The 21,402-nt window shown below is 44.3% G+C and overlaps 1 protein-coding gene across 2 annotated transcripts; it reads right to left on the minus strand.

Annotated features, from left to right (window-relative positions):
- Window positions 1–315: 315 nt before the first annotated feature.
- On the minus strand, window positions 316–19,234 carry DRD2 (dopamine receptor D2). Of its 2 annotated transcripts, XM_077839741.1 has the most exons (7): window positions 18,953–19,234; window positions 6,755–6,864; window positions 6,184–6,320; window positions 4,884–5,074; window positions 3,199–3,285; window positions 1,319–1,658; window positions 316–509 (listed from the first exon to the last, which is right to left on the minus strand). In XM_077839741.1, exons 1-7 carry the CDS (start codon window positions 19,232–19,234, stop codon window positions 316–318), a joined length of 1,341 nt encoding a protein of 446 aa, XP_077695867.1. The 2 variants fall into 2 exon arrangements, with proteins under 2 accessions (XP_077695867.1, XP_077695868.1); XM_077839742.1 differs by lacking the exon at window positions 3,199–3,285.
- Between the last annotated feature and the right edge of the window lie 2,168 nt (window positions 19,235–21,402).

Below are 21,402 nucleotides of genomic sequence, written 5' to 3' on the forward strand. Positions count from 1 at the left end.
TCAGTCGGCCACAGGCAGGTATCAAATGAGTGTCTTAGTTTTTGCTTCTGTATCTTCAAACACAGTGTGAGAGTACCTCTTAAAACTGCCCTTTGGGTTGATCTCTGAGTCCAAAGGTCACCTTAAGGATAAGAGAGAGCATCCCACTTGAAGCCACCCATTACATCCCAGCTATAAGGGTGTGTAGGCATGGCGCTGTCTTAACACATGGGCCTATGGCCCTATATAAGAACACTGGGCCTCCTCATGACTCCCTATTCACCTGTGTGTGTGTATGTGATGTGTGCATGGCATCATCTTGCTCTCAGGCTTTATTTAGCAATGGAGGATCTTCATGAAGGCCTTGCGGAACTCAATGTTGAAGGTGGTGTAAATAATTGGGTTGACGGCGCTGTTGACATACCCGAGCCACGTGAAGGCACTGTACATCGCCGGTGGAATGTTGCAGTTGCAATGCATGTTCAGGATGTGGGTGATGAAAAAGGGGAGCCAGCATATGATGAAAACACCTGGGAAATAAGGAAAGAATCGGGTTTGATTGCACTGAGCTGTCATTTTAACCCTGGAAGATTTGTACAGGTGCTCAATACTCTCTGAGATCCAACAATTAAGCCCCTTATGGTGATAAAAGAAAGTTGCTTCCTGCAGGGGTGTAGGTCTTGTGTCTTGCTATCCTATTTCTAAATCCGTGGCCCTTAAGTATCTAAGCACTAAATGTTTTCTCAGTTGTTGTAAGTTGATTGACTTCAAAGCAGTTACACCAGCAGAGAATCTGGCCCTCAGAATTGCCAGTCCTGTTTCTGACTTCACTGCCATTTGGAACATAATTGGGATGCATTATAAATCATCTGAGCCTCTTGCCAGCCTTTGCCAATCAGCAGCCAGTATTCCTCAGAGTTGGGCAATACCCTGAGTTAGATGAGGTTGTCCTCTTATGCTGCTCTGAGAGGGAGAACCGTGGCTGGCCTTCCTACTGGTGTCATGCTCCCTGGTTGCACAGGTGTTTCACCTAACTTATCCAGAGAAAACTGCAATAAGGCCCTCACCTTCAGCACGCGACACTCTGTCTCCAGAGACCACTTTAAAGTATCCTCACACCCCTCCTTTCACCTTGCATATTTGCCCTTATTTGACACTTCCTTCTTCCCTCTGTGCATTGCCCGCTATGCTCCTCCTCGTCTTTCCCCACATGTTCCACCAGCAGGTGCACTTCTCGCTGCCTATGTGACTAACAAAATAGTTCTCACTGGACATTCCCATTAAAAGACCAGTCCTGGGAATCCAATGGACTACAAAGGAGGCCAAATTGAGCTCTTACCAAGCACAATGGCTAGCATCTGGGTGGCTTTCTTTTCCTTCTGCTGCGAGAGTTTCCTCCTGCTCAGGATCTTGAGGGAAGTCCTTGTCTTGCCGTTGGGCATGGACTGGATCTCGAAGACCTTGGCCGTCTTTGGGTTGTCTTTGGCATGCCCATTCTTCTCCGTTTTCGTGGGGCTGTCAAAGGGCAAATCCAGGGTGGAATTGATGCACTGGTTGGAAGTGGCTGGCATGACCAATTGGTGGTTACTCAGCAGGGCTGGTTTGTGTTTGGTTTTTTCAGGGGGGCTGGTACTAGACACCATCTCCATCTCCATCTCCTCCACGTGATTCACTGCCTCCTGGACAAGGATCAAAAAACCCCAACATAAAGATAGATAAATATGCAATTGAAGCAAAGGAGTGATACTGTCTTCTGTGAAGGGAGCAGGAGTACTACTTGGGCCTTGATGAAGAAGAGATTAACCTGAGCTCAATTCCCCATCTCCTCCTTTTGCAGAGATGGTCGGGGAAGGGCTATAAATTGGCTGTGTGGGAGGCAGAGAGGGGAGAATGCCTTTGGGAAGGTTGGGGTGATAGGACAAGGGGGAAGCTCCAAACTGGGAGAGTGTTTCTGTTGGCTCATTTCTTTGCTTATGTTCCCTTTATTTGTATCACTTTTATGTGTACATTATTCTGAAAGGAACTGGCCTTTCTGACTCTGACAATGCTTATTTGGTTCTTCTGAGTCATTCCGCTATCTTATAGGGGTTATCAAAGGGGAGAACCTACCAGCCTCAAATCTCATAGAATCATAGAATCATAGAATATCAGGGTTGGAAGGGACCTCAGTAGGTCATCTAGTCCAACCCCCCGCTCAAAAGCAGGACCCATTCCCAATTAAATCATCCCAGCCAGGGCTTTGTCAAGCCTGACCTTAAAAACTTCTAAGGAAGGAGATTCCACCACCTCCCTAGGCAACGCATTCCAGTGTTTCACCACCCTCCTAGTGAAAAAGTTTTTCCTAATATCCAACCTAAACCTCCCCCACTGCAACTTGAGACCATTACTCCTTGTCCTGTCCTCTTCCACCACTGAGAATAGTCTAGAACCATCCTCTCTGGAACCACCTCTCAGGTAGTTGAAAGCAGCTATCAAATCCCCCCTCATTCTTCTCTTCTGCAGACTAAACAATCCCAGTTCCCTCAGCCTCTCCTCATAAGTCATGTGTTCCAGACCCCTAATCATTTTTGTTGCCCTTCGCTGGACTCTCTCCAATTTATCCACATCCTTCTTGTAGTGTGGGGCCCAAAACTGGACACAGTACTCCAGATGAGGCCTCACCAATGTCGAATAGAGGGGGACGATCACGTCCCTCGATCTGCTCGCTATACCCCTACTTATACAGAGCTGGCTGAAGATTTTCTATCAGAAGGACGTTTAAATGGAAGATGGCTTTTTTTCCTAAACAGAAATATTCCTGGGAAATGTCCATTTTCAATTATTTTATTCAGGTTTTCATAACAAACCAAAGGAATTTATGTCTCAAAATATAAAAAAACACCTAGAAGGTAAATAAAAAGATATCCAAATTGATAATTGCCTTAAAAATCATGATATTTTTAACAATCTCATGATGTTTGGGGGAGGGTGGAGGAACTGAATCCTGATATTTTAACTCTGGAGTTGCCGATACTGCAGTTCAAATATCTGGCTTTCTTTGGGAAAAGGGAAGAGCACCCTTTAAGTTTTGATGCTGCATAGGAATTCCCTTTGTTAACACAGAACTTTTCTTTCTTAGGCTAGGGGGAAAAAACCCACCCTAAATTCATTCTGCACCATGCAAAGGCAAACGGAGAAAGAGCTTGTGCTAGAGTGCCGACAGTCCTCTGTGACACTTACCACTTTCCGCTTATGAACTGGGAAACTCCCGTTGGACTTGACAATAACAGTGCAGAGCTTCACATCTTCTGGGTGAGTGCATTTGTCCTATGGGGGAAGCATCAGCACACAGGTTACACAAGCAGATAGGAATTAGGAGGGGATGTGGCAATTTAAACACAGGGCACTGAGCAGAAACAAATAGCTGTGAGTAGGAAGGTAAGAAGTCTGGAAAATTACTCTGAGGAGTGAATGATGGTGGTTCCCAGGGACTCTCAGCTCTTTTCTCACCACAAGAAAGACACTTTAAGGACCTTTGTAGCTCCTCAATCCAGCCCCACTCTCTGTCTCCATATTGCTCTGTTTGACTAGAACCTGGCTTTCGAGGGAAATGCCGAGAGACAGTTTGGAGATGGCTCCTCTCCGGTTACAAGTCCATATTAATCATTTTTCACTTCCTACTAAAGTGGGAATTTGTGACAAGTGTCCTCATGGCCCACGCACGCTTTGCTGGACTCCGCTAACGTGTGTGCCTCAAGGCACTGCTGTCAGTCGCGAGCGTGCCATGCAAGCCATGAGCTCTGCAGGCCAGACACGCGTGCGCTGCCTGTGAAATATCAAGAGCTGTGTTCTTACATGTGTCTGTCTGGGCCTGCCGTCACCGTGGTGCCAGAGCACATCCCAAAGGTTTCCTTGTTTGTGAGCCATGTTGAAGTTGCTAACTAGTGGATGGCCCTGCAAGAGGGCAATAGCCCTCCCTGTGGACACTACTGTAGTGGCAAATTATTTGCACAATCATCTGTTGCTCAGTACCGTAACATGGGCAGACACCAGCTACCACCACGGCCAAATTTGAAGAGAAAGGAAACAGTCAGCTAGCTCAGCCCTAAAAGTAAATGGTGGCCAGGAAAGAAGGAAGTGGGAGGTTGTTGAAGTCCTTGATTGAAGTTTTGAAAACTGCATAGGGGTTTTAATTATAGGATCATAGGACTGGAAGGGACCTCGAGAGGTCATCTAGTCCAGTCCCCTGCACTCATGGCAGGACTAAGTATTATCTAGACCATCCCTGACAGGAGCTCATCTAACCTGCTTCTAACCTAATCTTGTGTCGTCTATTAATTTTAAGACTAAATTCCCTGGGCTGCTTTGAAAGGCCCAACCTTTGGTATTCTATCCCACAGAGCTAGCTTAAAGATATTTCAATTTCTCTTACAGGATGCAGGCCTCTAGATTTCTTGTGTTGCTGCTAAATAAAATATCTGTAAGCTAGCTCCCCAAGCTACAGTTTGAAGGAATAAATTCCAACAGGATGGTAAGAGATTGTGTCCACCATCCGGTCATGGAATAGAGGGATCTACTCAGAGTGAAAGAATAAAAGTACCCTCGCTTCAAGCCCTTGCTGGATATCTTAAACCCAACTCAGACTCTGCAGAGCTGAAGCAAACATGGGTTGCTTGGGTGAAGCAGAGCCAACCACAGAGTTGTTGATGAAACATCCTTGGAAGTCAGGAAAGATCTGGGAAGCTTCCCCTGTGTCCATCAAGGACTCCCAAAAGGCATAAGACACGATATCCATCCTCACAATCCACTGTTTCATTCAGACCAAGCAGCGTAAATGGGGAAGGAACGGGGGAAGCATTAGGAAAAGTACGAGATCAGGAAGGAAAGAAGATGGCGATTGGGAGAGGGGGTTGGGGTCTGGTTACCTTCAGCGGTGCCTGCGTGTCAGAGTCCAGGCCGTGGGTGTTGCGCTTGGTGTTGACGCGCTTCCTGCGTTTACGGAGCACTACGTAAATCTGTACGTATACCAGCAGGGTGACGATGAAGGGAACGTAGAAGGAGACGATAGAGGAATACACAACAAAGGCAGGATTGGCAATGATACACTCATTCTTGTCTGGAAGACACAAGAGATTGCAGGAGCATCGTCCCAACTGTTAGGAGCTAGAACCAGCATTTCTCTCTCTCTCTCTCACCCACCACAGGAGCCACAAGAACACCCCCACCAGGGGATGGGAACAGCTGCTCTCCCATCTTCCCCCAGAAATAATTTCCAAACCAAGAGCGGGATTGTCACAATGAGTCATATACCCAACTCCGCCTGCAAGTCCATGGGAGCTGGGTGTCTCAGCACCCTAGGCTCCTTTGAAAATCACAGGCCAAGCCCTAAACCAAGGGAAAACAGGTTTATTTCTCACACAGTTAGTGCAGGTGTCAGGTGCTGGATTGAGAGCTGGAGACTGAAATTCTCTAACTAGCCACACAATTGCAGCGGTGCAAACTTCCCAGACTGCTTCCCACCAAGGAGCCACATCTCCAGCTGTAGGAATTGAGAGGGGAATGCAGTCTCTATAGACTTTTCAGTCCTTGGGCTCTCTTTTAAGACTGCCCAATAGCTATTAGTGGAGGGGGAGGGGTTCTGATGTGGACACCTGTCCTACAGGAACGGGCCTGAGCCCAACGCCTTTCAAGCAGATCACTAAGAGGTGAGTCTACACCTGACGAGGGATCATTTGCTACCACCCTGAGCCAAACACCAAGCAGTGACCTGTACGTGAAAGGCTCCATCATTCCCATACCATAGACCATCCAGTTTCCCTAAAATACACTCCTAGTCAGCAACCTTTATCTTATGCTGCTGTCCAATGGAGCTGTCTGGTTATTTGTAAGGTGCCCATCACAGCGGCAGATTTTAAGACATAAGGTTACTTCTTCTTTTTGGGTGCTGATGCTGGCTAGTGCTGTGCAAGTTTCTTCTACAGAAGCCTGAGGACAAACATCAACCCTGATTTATTGGGGGATATAGGTCTGGCAGCGCAAGAGTTGCAACAGATTCAGGGCTGTTTGATTGGCAGAGGGGTGCATGCACCAAAATCTTAACTCTTAGTATTCATTATTCAGCCATGTTAATTCCCTCCTCATAATACAAATTTCTCTGGGACCCAGTGAGGCAGAAGAGAGCACGAAACACACACAGTAGCCAGCCGCAGACGGCATTATGCTCACCTGTGTTGCTGAGACCAAATAGAAGTGGGCAGGAGATGGCAAACGACAGGACCCAGACCACGGAGATCATGACAGTGACTCTGCGCCTGGAGCTGTAGCGTGTGTTATAAAGCATTGGCATTGCTACGGCGGTGTACCTGTATGCAGCATGGAGACAAAGACCCGGCATGTTATTTCACTGCCAGTGCTGAGAGACCATCTGCCAATGGACAGTTAGTAAATCTGGAGAATTGCTCCAGAGAGATCACAGGGGCAGGTTCAGCTATAGAAGATCTCCAGGAACTGAGATGTCTAAGCTGGGAGGAATCCACTCTCTTGTCTCTGCAGTCCCTTGCTTTGGAAGGTTTGAGGGTGGAGCCCATTTGATCTGGTTTTCAATGCCCTTCCTCTGAAGAGAAGACTGCAGTGGTGTAGCCTAATGCACCTTCTCCGGATTATTGTGTCTGCTCCATCATTTTGAAACATGAGCAGACGCACATAAACTAAGAAGTGATTTTGTGCAATTCACCTTCCTACCAGCCACACTGAGCAGGACAGGACCGTCCTGCTCCTGGCCCTAGAGAGATCTCACCTGTCAATGCTGATGGCACAGAGGTTGAGGATGCTGGCAGTACACATCATAACATCCAGGGTGACAAAGATGTCACAGTGGATCCGGCTAAATCTCCACTCACCGACCACCTTGGAGAAGAGAGAGAAAATTGGATAAAGGCATTCATTCAAGCAGCCAGGATAAGAGAATCTAAGGGCCAATTCTGCTCTTAGTGTAGAGAGTAATTTTGTTGGCTTCAGTGAAGTTACTCTGGAGTTGTGTTGGTTTAAATGAGAGCAGAATTTGGGCCACAGAAGTTGGAGAGGGATTCAGGCCACATCCTGTTAACACTCCACTGAGCCAGTGCAGGATTTTTTGCTGTTTATATCTTCCAGTGCTTTGTCCTACCTAGCTTGAAAAGTCCCAAGTGATGGCGTTTGACCAGGAGACCGAGCTGTGAGCCAGTAGGGTCTCCTCTTTTGTAATTTCCCGAGATTGAGCCTGATTTTACCTTTCTGAATTCCATTCTATTGCCCTACATCCCCATTAGGCAACCCACATGACCAATACAAACCTAGGACCAAAGAAAACGCTACTTCTATTGATGGCCCATGAGTTGACTCAGTTCTGCTGTGAAGGCCAAACAGGATTTTAAAAAAACCTAGATAAATTCGTGGAGGATGGGTCCACCAATGGCTATCAGTCAAGATGGTCAGGGAAGTAACTCCATGCTTTGAGTGTCCCTAGCCTCTGTTTGCCAGAATCTGGGAGTGGATTACAGGGATGGATCACTCAATGATCGCCTGTTCTGGTCATTCCCTCTGAAGCGTCTGGCATTGGCCACTGTCAGAGTCAGGATACTGGGCTAGGTGGACCATTGGTCTGACCCACTATGGCCATTCTTATGCAAGTACTTAATTGGGGCCTTAAAATGTTACAACAAACTTGTATCATTACTAATGTATAATAATTAATAAATTAAGCTAGCAAAATGTGAATGTTTTTAAAAGATTTTTTTGTGCTCAATAAAGCACAGTAATGGAAATAGCATAAGGGAAGCCTATTGTTTCTGCATACATAAAAATAGAAGAAATAATTCACACATTACACATTCTTATGAATGAAGATGGATTAAATTCAGAACAAAAGATCTTTGACACACATTATGTTACATAACAAAGATAGAGGACTAATTATAATATTTCCAGTTACTAGTAGCTCTGTTCTCATCTTTTCTCTTGTTACTAAAACCAAATTTTGCAATTAAGTTTAATGGTGAGTAGTGGAACTATTGTATCCAGTGTGCAAATAGAAAAGCATATTTCCCTCGAATATAAATAAATGTCTTACTGCATTTGGAACTGGAATGAATAAGATATCTATTCTTCAGAGTGATTTCTGCTTTCTAACCCATGACCCTAGGCAATATGAAGTGAAGGAGGGAGAGATGGAGGCTGCATTAAAGGCTGAATGATAGATGAACACTTATTTTAAAAAACAGCATTTAAAGGGCACAGTCATATAAATAAGTTGGTTTGATTAGAATTTGCCCGAAGGCAAAGATTTGCCAGCCGGGTAGAACCCAGAGATGCAATCAGCTGCTTGCAAAAAAACTAAACTAATTTGAGTTCACTGAGGATGCTGTGAGATTAGTGCAGCATTTGTCCTCCAACACAGTGAAGTGTGTGGCTGTGTACGGATGGGAGAACTTCAAAAGTTTGGGGGGGGGGTTGGAATATATGCTTCTATTAGAGCTGATTGAAAAATGTAACTTCCAGCATTTCAACATTTGTTCTTGTCCCAAGTCAGGATGAAAGTTGAAAGATTGTAACTTTTTGGAGAATGCCAGAGGGCTGCAAAGAGGAGAGAGTCCTCTCCAAAGAGTCTTTGATTTTACTCCATGAAAATAATCATCTCCAGTCAGATCTTCAGCTACCCTGGGCTTATACTTTGTGCAGCTGGAACCAGGAATGTCACTCTAGGTCATCTCTCTGTTCTCCACATCCTGGACCACTTTAAGGCTGTTTTAAGATTCTCTGGCTTCAATGGTCCTATAGGACAACAGCTGACCTTAAATGGTTATTTTCACTGAATGAAGACAGTATGAAGAGGAATCTCTGCTCTTGCATCCTGAATCCAGTTACCCTCCATCCCACACATGCTGGTACATCTCCTAGCCAAGGCTGAGATATTGCATTATTTTTTAATAGGAATTAGGCATCTGGATCCCCTTGTTGGTACTGAAAATATTAGCCTCCGAGTGTTGAAAGCCACACCTACTGCAGAGATGGTCCTATCTGCTCTGGTGACCATGGTAATTCTTTTGCTCTTGGTTTTGGGTCTCAGATCCTTTCTCTGAGCCCTACAGCCTGAGCTCCAGGAGTTTGCCTAATGTCTCCCCAGACTCTCTGACATGGGATGGGTTTATGAGTCACATTTGAGAAAGCCCTGTTCTAGCTGCAGTGGTGTAACGGATATTGGGATCTGCTTCTTTTGGAAGCTTTAAACCATAAGCCATCAGCCCCTTTTATCTGTTGGACACAAGCGCCTCTGGGGATTCCCAGCATCTGTGGTGAATGCACATGTCCCCGTTCAAATATCAGAGAAACATTCAGTCACTGTGGCATACAGGAAAAGCACTGGAAGATCCCAATGCATCGGGGTAAGTCACATGGCTGGAGGGATGCAGAGGGGCCATTGTGTCAACAACGAATCACAGCTAAAGTCATATGTGCAGTCCTGATTTCAGTCTGCTCTCTAGATTTATGAAACAGAGGTTCCCAGCAGGAGCCATGTGTCCATGAGCTCATGGAAGGAAAAGGATTTATACCCCATCTTATGTCAGCTCTGCTTGGTTCTTCCAATTGAAAAGGATGGGTGAGAAACTCATAAACCAAGCCAGAAATGATGGGCTCTCACAGAATGAGCTTCCATTTGAAGTGGATTATTGTGGACCTGGTTTAGAACAGCACAAACTAGTCCCAGGAGCATTAACTACAATCACAGCCTGCCAGTGGTCATGTTAATGAGGCTTAGCATATACACAATGCTTTACATTTCAAAGTGCCGTACAAACGTTAATTAACTAGGGTGATAATTAATAATGTGGCTGCTTGACCCTCAGTGAATTTGTTTTGCTCTGTGCTGTTACATTCACAGGTGAATTATGGCTTCTCTTGTCTGGCCTCCCCCCCCCCCCAGTCCATTTTATCTTTTTCTCTCTTAAACAACCAGCTGAAAATGAACAGCAGCAAGTGATACAAATTCATAGCCACTCAGTGCTCAAATTCATGCCAACAGCCACTCACTTCTCAAATCTTTATTTGTTCATGTATTTATTTGTTTGTGGACACTATGGAGCTTAGTAGATGCATGGTCTTGTTCTTTCAAATTTTCTTGTCAGGTCTAAGTAAACATGATGTACAGCACGGAGTGAGACTGTCTCATTGCAGGGGATCAATACAAATAGGGATTGGGGGGGAAAATACAATCTTGAAATTTTCCCAACAGAGACAGTTATTATTAAACTGATCTGTAATGAAATACAGGGCACACTGCAGCTGAATCCTCTAAAGGATCTGCAAGCTCTGCAGAAAGTGAACAGTTGCTTGTATTGAATGTCAAGCGATGCAGGACTGCATTTTCCATTTGAATTTCAGCAACTTCAAAATTTTTCCATTCCAAAATGGAACAAAAATATTTTTTTAAAAAATTTCCCATGGAAAAAAAAACCTTAAAAAATAGTTTCAGATAAATTGAAATATTTCATTTTGATAAAATAATATAATTTCATTCCAATTTCACTCTTTTAAAACTTTTAAATAGTTTTAAAAGTATAAAACACAGTGAATTTCATTTCAAAAAGTCATTTAAAAAAGAAATAAAATAAAACATTCTTTTCCAAAAATGTCAAAATGGGATGTTTGGACATCATTGAAACAATTTGGTTTTGTTTTCTTAATGAAATTTTATCAAAATGGACACTTTTTAAAAGCATTTCAGTTCAGACAAAAATAGCATTTTCCATCCAAAAAAAAAGTTTCAGTGAAAAACTTACAATCGGCTCTAACTGAATGCAAGAACCTGAGACTGTCTCTCTTCTTCTTAGCATGTCACCATATAGTCACCAGGAAATGATGTTATGGCTCCTGTACACTTTTATCTTCTTGATGAAAATGTAGGTTAGTCTTCTTAATGTGCTTCAATTCACTACACAGTTCAGAACAAATTTGCACCATCCAGTTAACCTCAAGTCTGAGTTTTATCTCCTATGTTTAGATGATCAAGACTCTCTGGGCTGCATGGTCCCGACTCCCACCACACAAAGCAGAGTGCTGATCAGCAGCCTCCTGAGAAAGAAACATGTTCCCACTTGACCCCTGCTCTCTGTAGATAACTCAGGGTGCAATGAAAAGCATTTTATTCCTTCACATTCATAAAAATGCCATTTCCCCCACTTTTTTGCCAAGGCTGAGAATATTTTTTGTACAACTCTTGTTATCATTCTAGGTCTTCATGTGGCCTGAATCACTGTAGTATCTGAGGGCCTCCCAGTTTTCAGCAGATTTTATCTGCGCAACACCTCTTTGAGGTAGGGAACTATCCTTCCACGCATATCTTTTCACCTATCCTTTATTGCCATAAGAATAACAACTCAAGATCAAGTTTCCAGACGCCCATGCATTGAAGCTCCCTGCAGCAACCTGACCTATTAGAATGCAAACCCTAGATCTGTCCAGAGACATCAGCACTGATTCTATCAGCTGGAGAGAATTAGGAATGAGCACTTTTTTGAAAACTATCCAAATTAGCAAAGCTGCCAGCAACCTCTTTCCACCCTGACCTCCCCTACCAAGGGCTGCACTTCTCAGAATCCATATGTCTGTTTCTCAGCATTCCTGGCTTTATGGGAAAGGACTCCGAGCTTCAGGAAGGAGTCACTGAAGAGCCCTGCATATCCACCTGCAAATAATATGGTACCCTGTAAGGCAGATGGAAAATGCATTGGGTGTCTTTGGACTGACAGTAGATATGGTCAGAATATCAGAACAAACTGTAGAATATCTGAATATAGGAAAGAATTTGAGTCTGATTCACCACTGCCGTGCATTTTGGATTGTCAGTTACTCCTGTGCAAAGAGAGTGCAAACTGCTGAATTTTCCATTCACACCAAGGGGAGCATAACACACCCACATTGCATAAGGACCACCTGGCAGTAAACCCTGAAGCCAATTTTCCAGCCTTGCCTTTTGCATCACACAAAGCAGATGGGAACTCTGTACCTGCTACAGCTTGGAACACGAGTCATATGGGGGTGGAAGTCCCTCTGCTGAGTTACTCAAATACTGATAGCATTGATAGGTCTGAACCCAATACCTCGGTCCCCAGATTATCCTCTCCAAACTGAAAAGTTTGACTCAGGATCTGAACTTTGAGGCTGTGGTTTTAATTAATAAGGCAAAGGAATGAACGTGTTCTGGCAAACCTTTCCTGTGCAGCTTCCCCATTCCTTGACTCAGGGCCAGCAGAATTGATTCCATGAAGTACAAGGTACTGGGCATTCACAGAGGCGGTGTGCTAGTTCTCGGGGAAACCCTGCTCAATCCCAGCAACCTGTGCGAAAGCAAGCAGAGCTTTTCACCTACTCTGTTGATGACCACCTTCATTTTTTTTCAACCTAACCTGCATCCCCCTCTGTTTCCTCGGAGAATCATAGCGTTTAAGGCCAGAAGATAGTACCTGATCATTGAATCTGCCCTCTTGTATATCATAGGCCAGCAGCACCACCCTGAGCCCATAGACTAAACCCTACAAACAAAATTAGACCAAAATATCACAGCCCAGAGAAGACTAGACTGTTCTGTGCCACAGGAAGAAAACAAGAGGGACTGAGGAGCACCAGTGATGCTGGTGATGAATGATGAAGTGAGATATACCCAGATAATCCTGACATGGGACCAGCACCCACATGCTGCAGAGGGAGGTGAAACCCACCCAAGGTCACTGTCAATCTCACCAGGGGTGGGGAAGGGGAAATTCCTTCCCAGCCCCACCTGTGGTGATAAATTAGACCCTGAACATGTGAGCAAGAACTAGCCAGTCAAGCCGCTGAGAGACAGAATGATCAGTTCTACCTCAGAATCTTGGCCTTCCCCATCCAATGTCCCATCTCCAGCCAAAGCCACCCTTGATGTTTCAGAGGAAGGAGATAAAAAAAAAGCCCTCCCAGACTACATTTTGGATGGGGGTAACCCTTCCTGAACTCTGCTGGAGGCCGGCTGAAATCTTGCATGAGTGTCCATTTAGGCTATGGCTACAGTACTCCATTTTGAGTCCATCAGTGCAACTCCTACACTGGCCAGAAAGCACACCGCAGAGGAATGGAATGCCCTCTCCAGAAAGTTGCAAAGCTCTTAGGACTTGTTTTACAATTTTCTCCCAAGAACCTTAAAAGGGAAAACCACCCCCTTACAGAACATGTCTTCCTCTCTCCTATTTGTTCACTGCCTTAGAGCTGAGCTGAGCTGCTATTTAAATAGGAGAGGTGATGCTGTGTTAACTCAGGACTCTGCAGGCACTGGGTTGAAATCCATCGGGAGGGTTAATGCATATCCAGTGGGAAATAAGAGGGCCAGACTAAAGCTATTAGGATCAATAGGTAGCCCCAAAGTCTCATTTGTGCTTCAGAGAATGCCTCCTGAGATCATCGGAGTTTAATCAACTTCTTCAGCAGCACTGGCTCTGTCCAATAGCAAGAAATCCCACTGGCAAATCGATAGCACACTGAGTTGGTAGGAAGAAGAGGAAGAATAAATAGGTCCCTCTACCAGTAAGTGAGTCCCTTTTAATTTGGATCATTAGGAAGATGCAATGTTAAGTCAGTGCTAAATATTCTTGCTACGTTCCTCACTAGGGCTCCCGTCACTTGGCATTCTGTGGACCTTATATTTAAGGGAAGACAAAGGAATTCGATCCAGGTTGCTGTTCTGCCTACCCAGGACAAGGCAGGTACTGTAATTAGTCCCAAGTGCTATGGTAACGACTCCAGTTTGCTTATAATTGAACTGATGACTAAGACTATGTCTACACTACAAGCTATGGCCATAATATTTGCGCTCATGCTCATCTGAGCTAGCATGCTAACAATAGTCATGCTGCTGTGATTGCATGGGCAGTGGCAATGGATGCATGGGCTAGCAGTCCCGAGTAAGTACCCACGGGATGTGGGCGGGTTTGTACTTGGGATGGCTAGCCTTTGCCGTCACTGCCCGTACCAGCATGGTGGCTACTAATTTTAGCCTGCTAGCTCAGATGAGAGCTAATGTGAGTGTGGGATGTGTAGGGGAGCTCGGAATCACACCACTAGCTTGTAATGTACATTTAGCCGAAATGGAATCCCTTCCATTTGCCTCCAGCCTTGTAGTGGTTGATGACCAGTCACTAATAGATGTTCTGTAGGGAAAGATACAGACACTGCCCGGGGAGATGAGCTGGGTGACTGTGTAGATCTGTTCCAGTGCTAACTTCCATGACTGTGATTAGATTTTTCTCTCTACTAATTGTAGAAGAAAGATCCCCACAGCAACGTGATGTCTACCTTCTGGGGAGCAGTTTAAGCTGCATGATGTAAAGTGTGAATTAATCTTCATTATGGATTCTACATCCTGCTGATTTGAGTTTTTTAATTTTCCTGATGTGCAGTCAAATATCCTGTCTCCTCTTCTTCCCTCTTCCCCTCCCCAGATGTACTAATACTGATTTCTGCAGTTAACCAGAACCCACACAGCCTAACCTGGGGACACAATTAACACCAACTGCGGTGCATAAATGTGACGAGTATTTTCAAACAGTTATGAAGGGGCAATGGGCTACCCCTATGCTAACATGGATATTAAACTCCCCAAACATTTGTCCTTCATATTAGATACTATGTGTGACAAGGTGTTGCTGGGAACGTATGGGGCATCTGATATGGTTAGGAAAAAAACAAGTAATTTCTCACTAATTCTACCATTTAAATCAATTGGTTTAACAATCAATTACTCTTACAAACAAATCTTGCCGACCCTGATTCAAGAGCTCACAAGTGGAACTTGAGGCATGGGGCCAGTTCTCTGCAGGCTTGGTCCTAGAAGCTGCTGAATGCCTGCTACAGCAAAGCACTTAAGCACGTGCTTAATTTTAAGCACGCTCATGTTCCCGTTGACTTCAGAGGGACTACCCACCCACTTAAGGTTAAGCACATGGCTAAATGGTTTGTAGGACCCGGGCTAGAGCACTCAGCACTTTGCAGGATCAAGCCTGTGAAATAACTGGGACTATTCAGATGCTCAAAATTAAGCAAGTGCTTAAGTGTTTTGGTGCATTTGGATGGTAATTAACAAATTCTGATTGTGAATCCATTATCATCCCCACTTTCTTGAATGTGTATGAGACAAGGCTGGGGCAGTAAAACCTTTTATTGGGCCAACTTCTGTTGGTGGAAGTTACCAGCTTTCAGGTTACACAGAGCTTTTCTTCAGAGGCTTGTACCTTCCACCAATAGAAGTTGGTCCAATAAAAAATATTACCGCCCTGGCCTTGTCCTTTTCATATCTTGGGACCAAGAGGGCTACAACAAAACTGCCAACAACTATTGAATATATGTGCAATCTTCGTTAAAAGAGTTGCAAAATGTGGATGAGATGGGTAATATTAATCATGAATATCTCTGAAATTGTATAGCTTTAATATAGCATTCAATTACAAATGGAATTTGTACAGAATCTCTCATCTGAGGAGCTCAAAGCACTCTATAAAGATTAAGAGCTAGATTGTACCTTGGACTACCTATTCACGGAGGGGAGTAAAGGGAAGTAGAACACTGTGCAGTTACCCGTGTCTCCGGTCTGGATACACAGGAGCAAGCAGGCATTGTATGGGGATGGTGTAGGCAAGCAGCAAATGGCTACTTCCTCCCAAAGCAAGGAGGAAGCACAGGGAGGATTTGTGACTCAGGGTGTGTGTGGGGTGCCTGTGAAGTACAATGCTTCTCAGCGCTGTTCCTCTGGGGCAGTTTATGCACCACCCCTTACCCAATCTAACCCTAAGTATTCAAATACCTGGGCAACCCCAGTCCGCTGTTAGTGAAGTGGCAACCAACTGTCTTATAAAGCAAACTCCTCTTCCCTTCTAGACTCCACTGATACCTAGTGGGGATGCTCTATGTAAATGCTTCCAATTGACTTCAGGGCTGTAGACTAGATTAAAAGGCAATAACTCGGCAGTGAGAAAATTAAAATCAAGAACCCTGCTGTGAAACATAGATCAGACAGAGGTCTCAGCAAAGGGCTTTTCATTTGCAGTCTGAGTGTATTCAACACTTGGCAGTAATTATTGTTTCTCTGTCACCTCTGTAAAGTAAATAACTAAACTTCTGTAGCACCCTTGAGCCTGGATCCAGCGGAGTACTTAACTTTAAACATGTGACTAATTCCAATGATTTCAGTTAGACTACTCATGTACTTAAACTTAAGCACATGCTTAACTGCTTTGCTGGATTGCAGCCCTGACTTCTTGCTTTTTTTGACTGCAATTTAATGTTCACTTTGTAATTTTGCATGTGTAGAGTTCTCTGGAAAAAACACTCCAGTTTCTCTCCAATTACAGGCCCATCTAAAAGAAAGAATTTTGAAGGAAATGTTATTTATTTACTTATTTTTCTTGTTAGATGAATTTAGCACCGATAAATGATGCCATATGGACACCCCTTGATGTCTACTACAGCAGCAGAGTAAGTATCCTTCCTTTCCTCTCACCCAATTTGCTTCAACCTTAATTGAAAAGATCTTCTCTAGGTGGTCAGACATAGATAGATAGATATAGATGTTCAGTCTCCATGGTTTATTCAGTCCCTGGCTTCTCCTGATAGCCACCAAGCAAAGGCCAATTAGTAATGGTTTTGAGGGTGATGTGGACACCTAATCACCAAGAATTGGATTGAGACCCCTTGAAGCTCATTTCACATAGGTCACAGACAGTCATCAGATAGTAACATGTCTAACAACTTTTTGGCAACCCGAGTAGAACTTTACCCAGTACTTTAGGCATTGTGGATGCAACTCATCCCTGTGTAGAAGGCTAGCACAAGGCCTAAGTACAACTTAAATACCACTTAAGCCCTTACGTGGTGCATAAAACTTCAGATGTTCTTTGCACAAGAGGTTAAATTGCTTAGTGTGCTATTCCCTGAGTCAACCAGTCTCCAAAGAAAGTAACGTTTTCTCTCTCTTTGTGCCTTTCTCTGACGTGTGCTCGTGCACACAAGTTTTTCTAAAGATCTGAAGAACAAGGGCCTTGTACTTTTCTATTATCCTTTCCCACACATTGCATTTCGCTCTTTCTAGCTATTTACGTTGCCAGGATCATTTGATGTCAGCTAAATGCTTGGCAGATTTGGAATATTCCGCTTTCACAAAACATGGTGCCACTCAAACGTGGCTGCACACGCAGAGGCACAAAGTTCCTTTATACCGAAGTGATGCTCTAACTACTGTAATGTGACAAGTAGCTCACCTGTGATTTTGTTTCTCTTATATATTATGACACAGTAGCTCTGCATTTACATTTTGCACATACAATTGCACATTTTCCCTGCTGCTGTGGTTTTTAAGAACTATGCCGTGGTCCTGTGTGTTTGGTCAGTAGTCTATATAGTTTATTCACACAACATCAGTGAAGTGTTAGGGGCCCATTCTTGTGCTTGGGCATGCATTGCACATGGCTGTGTATCTTGGAAAATCCATGTCAACTCAAGGTTAGTCCTTGTTGGGGTTTCCCTCGGACCTCTTCCACTTGGTTTCCCCAAGAATTCAGAATGCCTGCAGTGTCATGACTCAGGTTCCTTTATTTGGCATACAGCAAATCTACACTGAGCTGGTCAGACTCAAGTGTAGGTCAGACTCAAGACTGGGTATAGAGCGTACCACATGTCCCAACCTCTTCCTTTATATACATTGACACATTTGCATTTGCTATTCATGGCATCACAGGTTTTGGGATTGGCTTTGTCACTTTGTATGAACCAATATAGCATGCACTGGCCATGCCTGATTTACTCTTTGCCTATTTTACATACAGCGCTTATCTTACCAATTGTTATCTTGTCCATTGTAAATTGTTATCTGAGTGTTCCCCTTATCTTAGCTAGTGCAGACATTCTGTTTCCAGCCTGCTGATCCTTTCCCCTCCCTAATCCTGTCTCCCAGGAACTGAGGCCTCACCTATGTCCAGTTACTCATGTCAACCTAGGCCTACGTTCCTCTGGTTTTGTTTTTCTTTTTTTACATTAGCATTTGTCTCATTTGCATTAGGCAGCACAGTAATAAACATGATTGTTAATAGTAATAATTTTGGTGAAGAAAATTTGACCAAGAACCACATAGTGAATCCTATTCTAAGTGCCACAGAAGCTTTAATGGCTATATAGAACACCTAGGACGTTCCTATTTAAGGTCTTATAAAAAAAAATCCACACATAAGTTCCGAGTTCAACTGATCACCTCAGAAGGATAAAGAGTGGAAGCAATCTTACTGTAATCTTAAAGGCCAGATCCTTAAACGTTGTTAAGCAGCATAGGTCCATTGCAATGGCGCTGTTTTATACCAGCTGAGGATCTGGCTCTAATGCCGTATAAAGATGTCACCTTCGTATTCCTCAGACCTGCTCTGGGTGGGTATGCAGAATCTGCTCACATTGCAGGCTAAATTAATGTTGTCTGAGTTTTAAACTCCTGTTAGCCTTGTAGAACTAGTACAGCTATGGGGAAAATGATCTGGATTCTCTTCTTTCTTGTGCATACTCAGTAGATTAGTGAACTAAGCACCAGACACACCTGAGCAAACCCATCGAAGACAATGGGACTGCACATGTCATGGAGAACATAATCTGAAGACTGTGGAGCATCCTGGGTGTCACAGAGGACCTAATTTGACCTCCAGAACCTTTGTTTGTGGTGGTGATGATGTGTGAAATAGGAAGGAGCCTGCCTGACTCTCAGATTCTTGGTTGCATTCACAGGGCTGGCAATTAGAAAAATGAGTAGATTTGTTTCTTGAAATTACTGAGGCAGTTATTATTCTGAGTAGAGCCACTCTTTAAATAGCTGGTTCCCAAGCCACTAATCTTCCACTCTCTGGATATAGGCACCAGAAATATTTGGCTTGCAGAGGATACGCTACAAAGCAATGCCACCTACCTCCAGGTAGACTACCCAGGGCATCACCAGAGTTGCCACCAAGAGATCTGCCACGGCCAGACTCACGATCAGGTAGTTAGTGGTGGTCTGAAGGGCTTTTTCCCTGGACACGGCCATGCACACCAACACGTTGCCGAAGACGATGACGAAGATAAGGAGGGTGAGAAGCATGGCATAGTAGTTGTATTGTGGCTTCTGGTCTTCATCGGACCCATTGAGAGGCTTGCTCCAGTTCCTGTTGCCAATGTCATCATTGTACCAGGACACGTTCAGGGGATCCATGAAGGTAAAAATGCCAGGTTCCAGCTCCACCCTGTCACAAAGAAGAAGCCACATGATACTCAAAGACTAGAGTGTAACGGATCCATCATGCACACACAAGCTCATGGAGGTCAACTCCATGTTTCTGTCATATATGCGAGTAAACCTTGCAGAGGCTATGACACTTACTGGTCTTAGGGTCAAGGCACTGGAGTAGGACTCAGTGCTCTTGGCTATGTCTGAGTCACTCAGACAAGTCAAGTAGGTCAAAATCCTCAAAGGGAGTTAGATGCCTAAATACCATTGAGGATCTGGGCTTTAATCTCTTTGAACCTGAGTAACACAGGTACTTAGTGGAGATAATACTTTGCTACCTCACAGAGACATTGTGAGGATAAATCCTTTTAGGTCTGAGAGGTGCTCACAGGCTACAGTGATGATGCCTTGAAAGTACTTTGCAAGGCAGATAGAACCTGAATAAGTGTATCCCTTTTACTCAGTGCTGGGTTCCAATGGAATTGGTTGTTATGGTCACTTCAGCAATAGGTGAAGGGTGAACCTCTATGTGGTCAGAGCTTCCCTTGACAGATGCATGTGTGTACTGGAGGCAGATCCCAGGCTTGTCTAAACCTATTTAAGATGGGAAACTCCGATCTTAAACACTTTTAGAACACCCTTTCTACCTTGCAGTAATTTATCCACCAGTCTTGCCCTAGGAAATGCGACCACTTGGATTTTTTTTACAAAGCAAACAAAGGGAGCTGAACTTTCCGAACCAATCCTCTAACATGCAGGGCCCACAAGTAATCCAGTGCTTGGCTCCCCACACACAAGCTTGCCAATGCACTCAGTCCCAATGCTTTGCAATCCTGATCTGCAGCATCCCTTGTTATTCCATTGATCAGCCTTGTCAAAGCAGATGCACCGTGAAACTGTGATTTTACGAGGAGGGCAAATCTCTCTCAGAAGATTAGGATGAGACCGTTCAGGCTCAGATTTTCCAAAGTGCACACAAATTTTGAGCACCTCTGTTGTTGTGTGCCCAGATTCAGACATGTGCTACCTTATTTGCAGAGATACTGAGCTCCACCGCTTGCATTAACTTCCCATGGGAGCCAGGAGTGCTCAGTCCCGAGGCATCTGCTCTCTTATTGCCAGATCAATCTGATCCAATGCCTAGATCCCCTTCCCCTATCAAAAGCAGTGCGTTGTCCATCATCCCTTAGCAGTGCTGACCCTGACAGCCTCCATCCACTCCTTTCCACACTCCCCAAACGTATTACTACATCATTGTATTGAAAAGGAACCCAAATGAACCATGACAACTGCATTGAAGGGTCTCTGAATGTTCATTCAGATGGACTCAAGGCTGCAAGGAAATCAAACGAAAAATATCTAGTTACAAGACTGACATTTGAAAAGCTGACTAGCATCTGGCACCGGAACAAGGAGGAGGCATCAAACCCAGTCAAAGCACCAGCCCAGCATGCAATCAGAGCAACTCCTAGCGTTGCTAATGCATTAAGCTCCTATTATCTTTCCTGAGTCGTTTTTCCTTTCATGCTTTTTAATGAGATTTCCTTCGCTTCACATTGGTTTCTTGCTGCTCGTTAAAATGAACAAGATAGCAGAGAAAATATAAATAGTGCATCGCTTTCCCAATCCCTATCTCCTTCCTTCAAAAGGTGTCCTGCTCCGGCTGACCTGCTGGCAACAAAATCCCAGGCCCTGACATTCTCTGCTCTCTCTTGATGTTCCAGCATGCACTGGAACCTAAGCTCGGAGTCGCTTACCTTGCTTTGCTGTGAGACTTCTGGGTTGGACCTTCTGTGCTTTATTATTTTAGCTACACTGCAGTCAGACCACTGTGTGCTCCCATCAGTTCTCCTGAGCTATCAGGATGGGTCACTGTTTCAACAGGAGCCCTTCCAGGATAAACCTTTCTGAAAGAGGTATTGCTGTTGGACAGACCTGGTTCAGCGCTGAGTTAATGTTCACTGAGGTAACATAAGCCTAAGGTCCCGATTCCTGTCCACATGGAGGGGGGCTGAATCCTGTCTGTCTCTCTGACATAGGATCCTATATAGTGCCTGTCAACATAGTATCTACGTGATCCCGCCCTGCTAAAGTCAATGGCAAAACTCCAATTGAGTTCAACGGTAGCATGGCTGGATTTGAGGTTACTAATG

This window comes from Eretmochelys imbricata, chromosome 22 (assembly GCF_965152235.1).
Source record: "Eretmochelys imbricata isolate rEreImb1 chromosome 22, rEreImb1.hap1, whole genome shotgun sequence".
NCBI lineage: Eukaryota > Metazoa > Chordata > Testudines > Cheloniidae > Eretmochelys > Eretmochelys imbricata.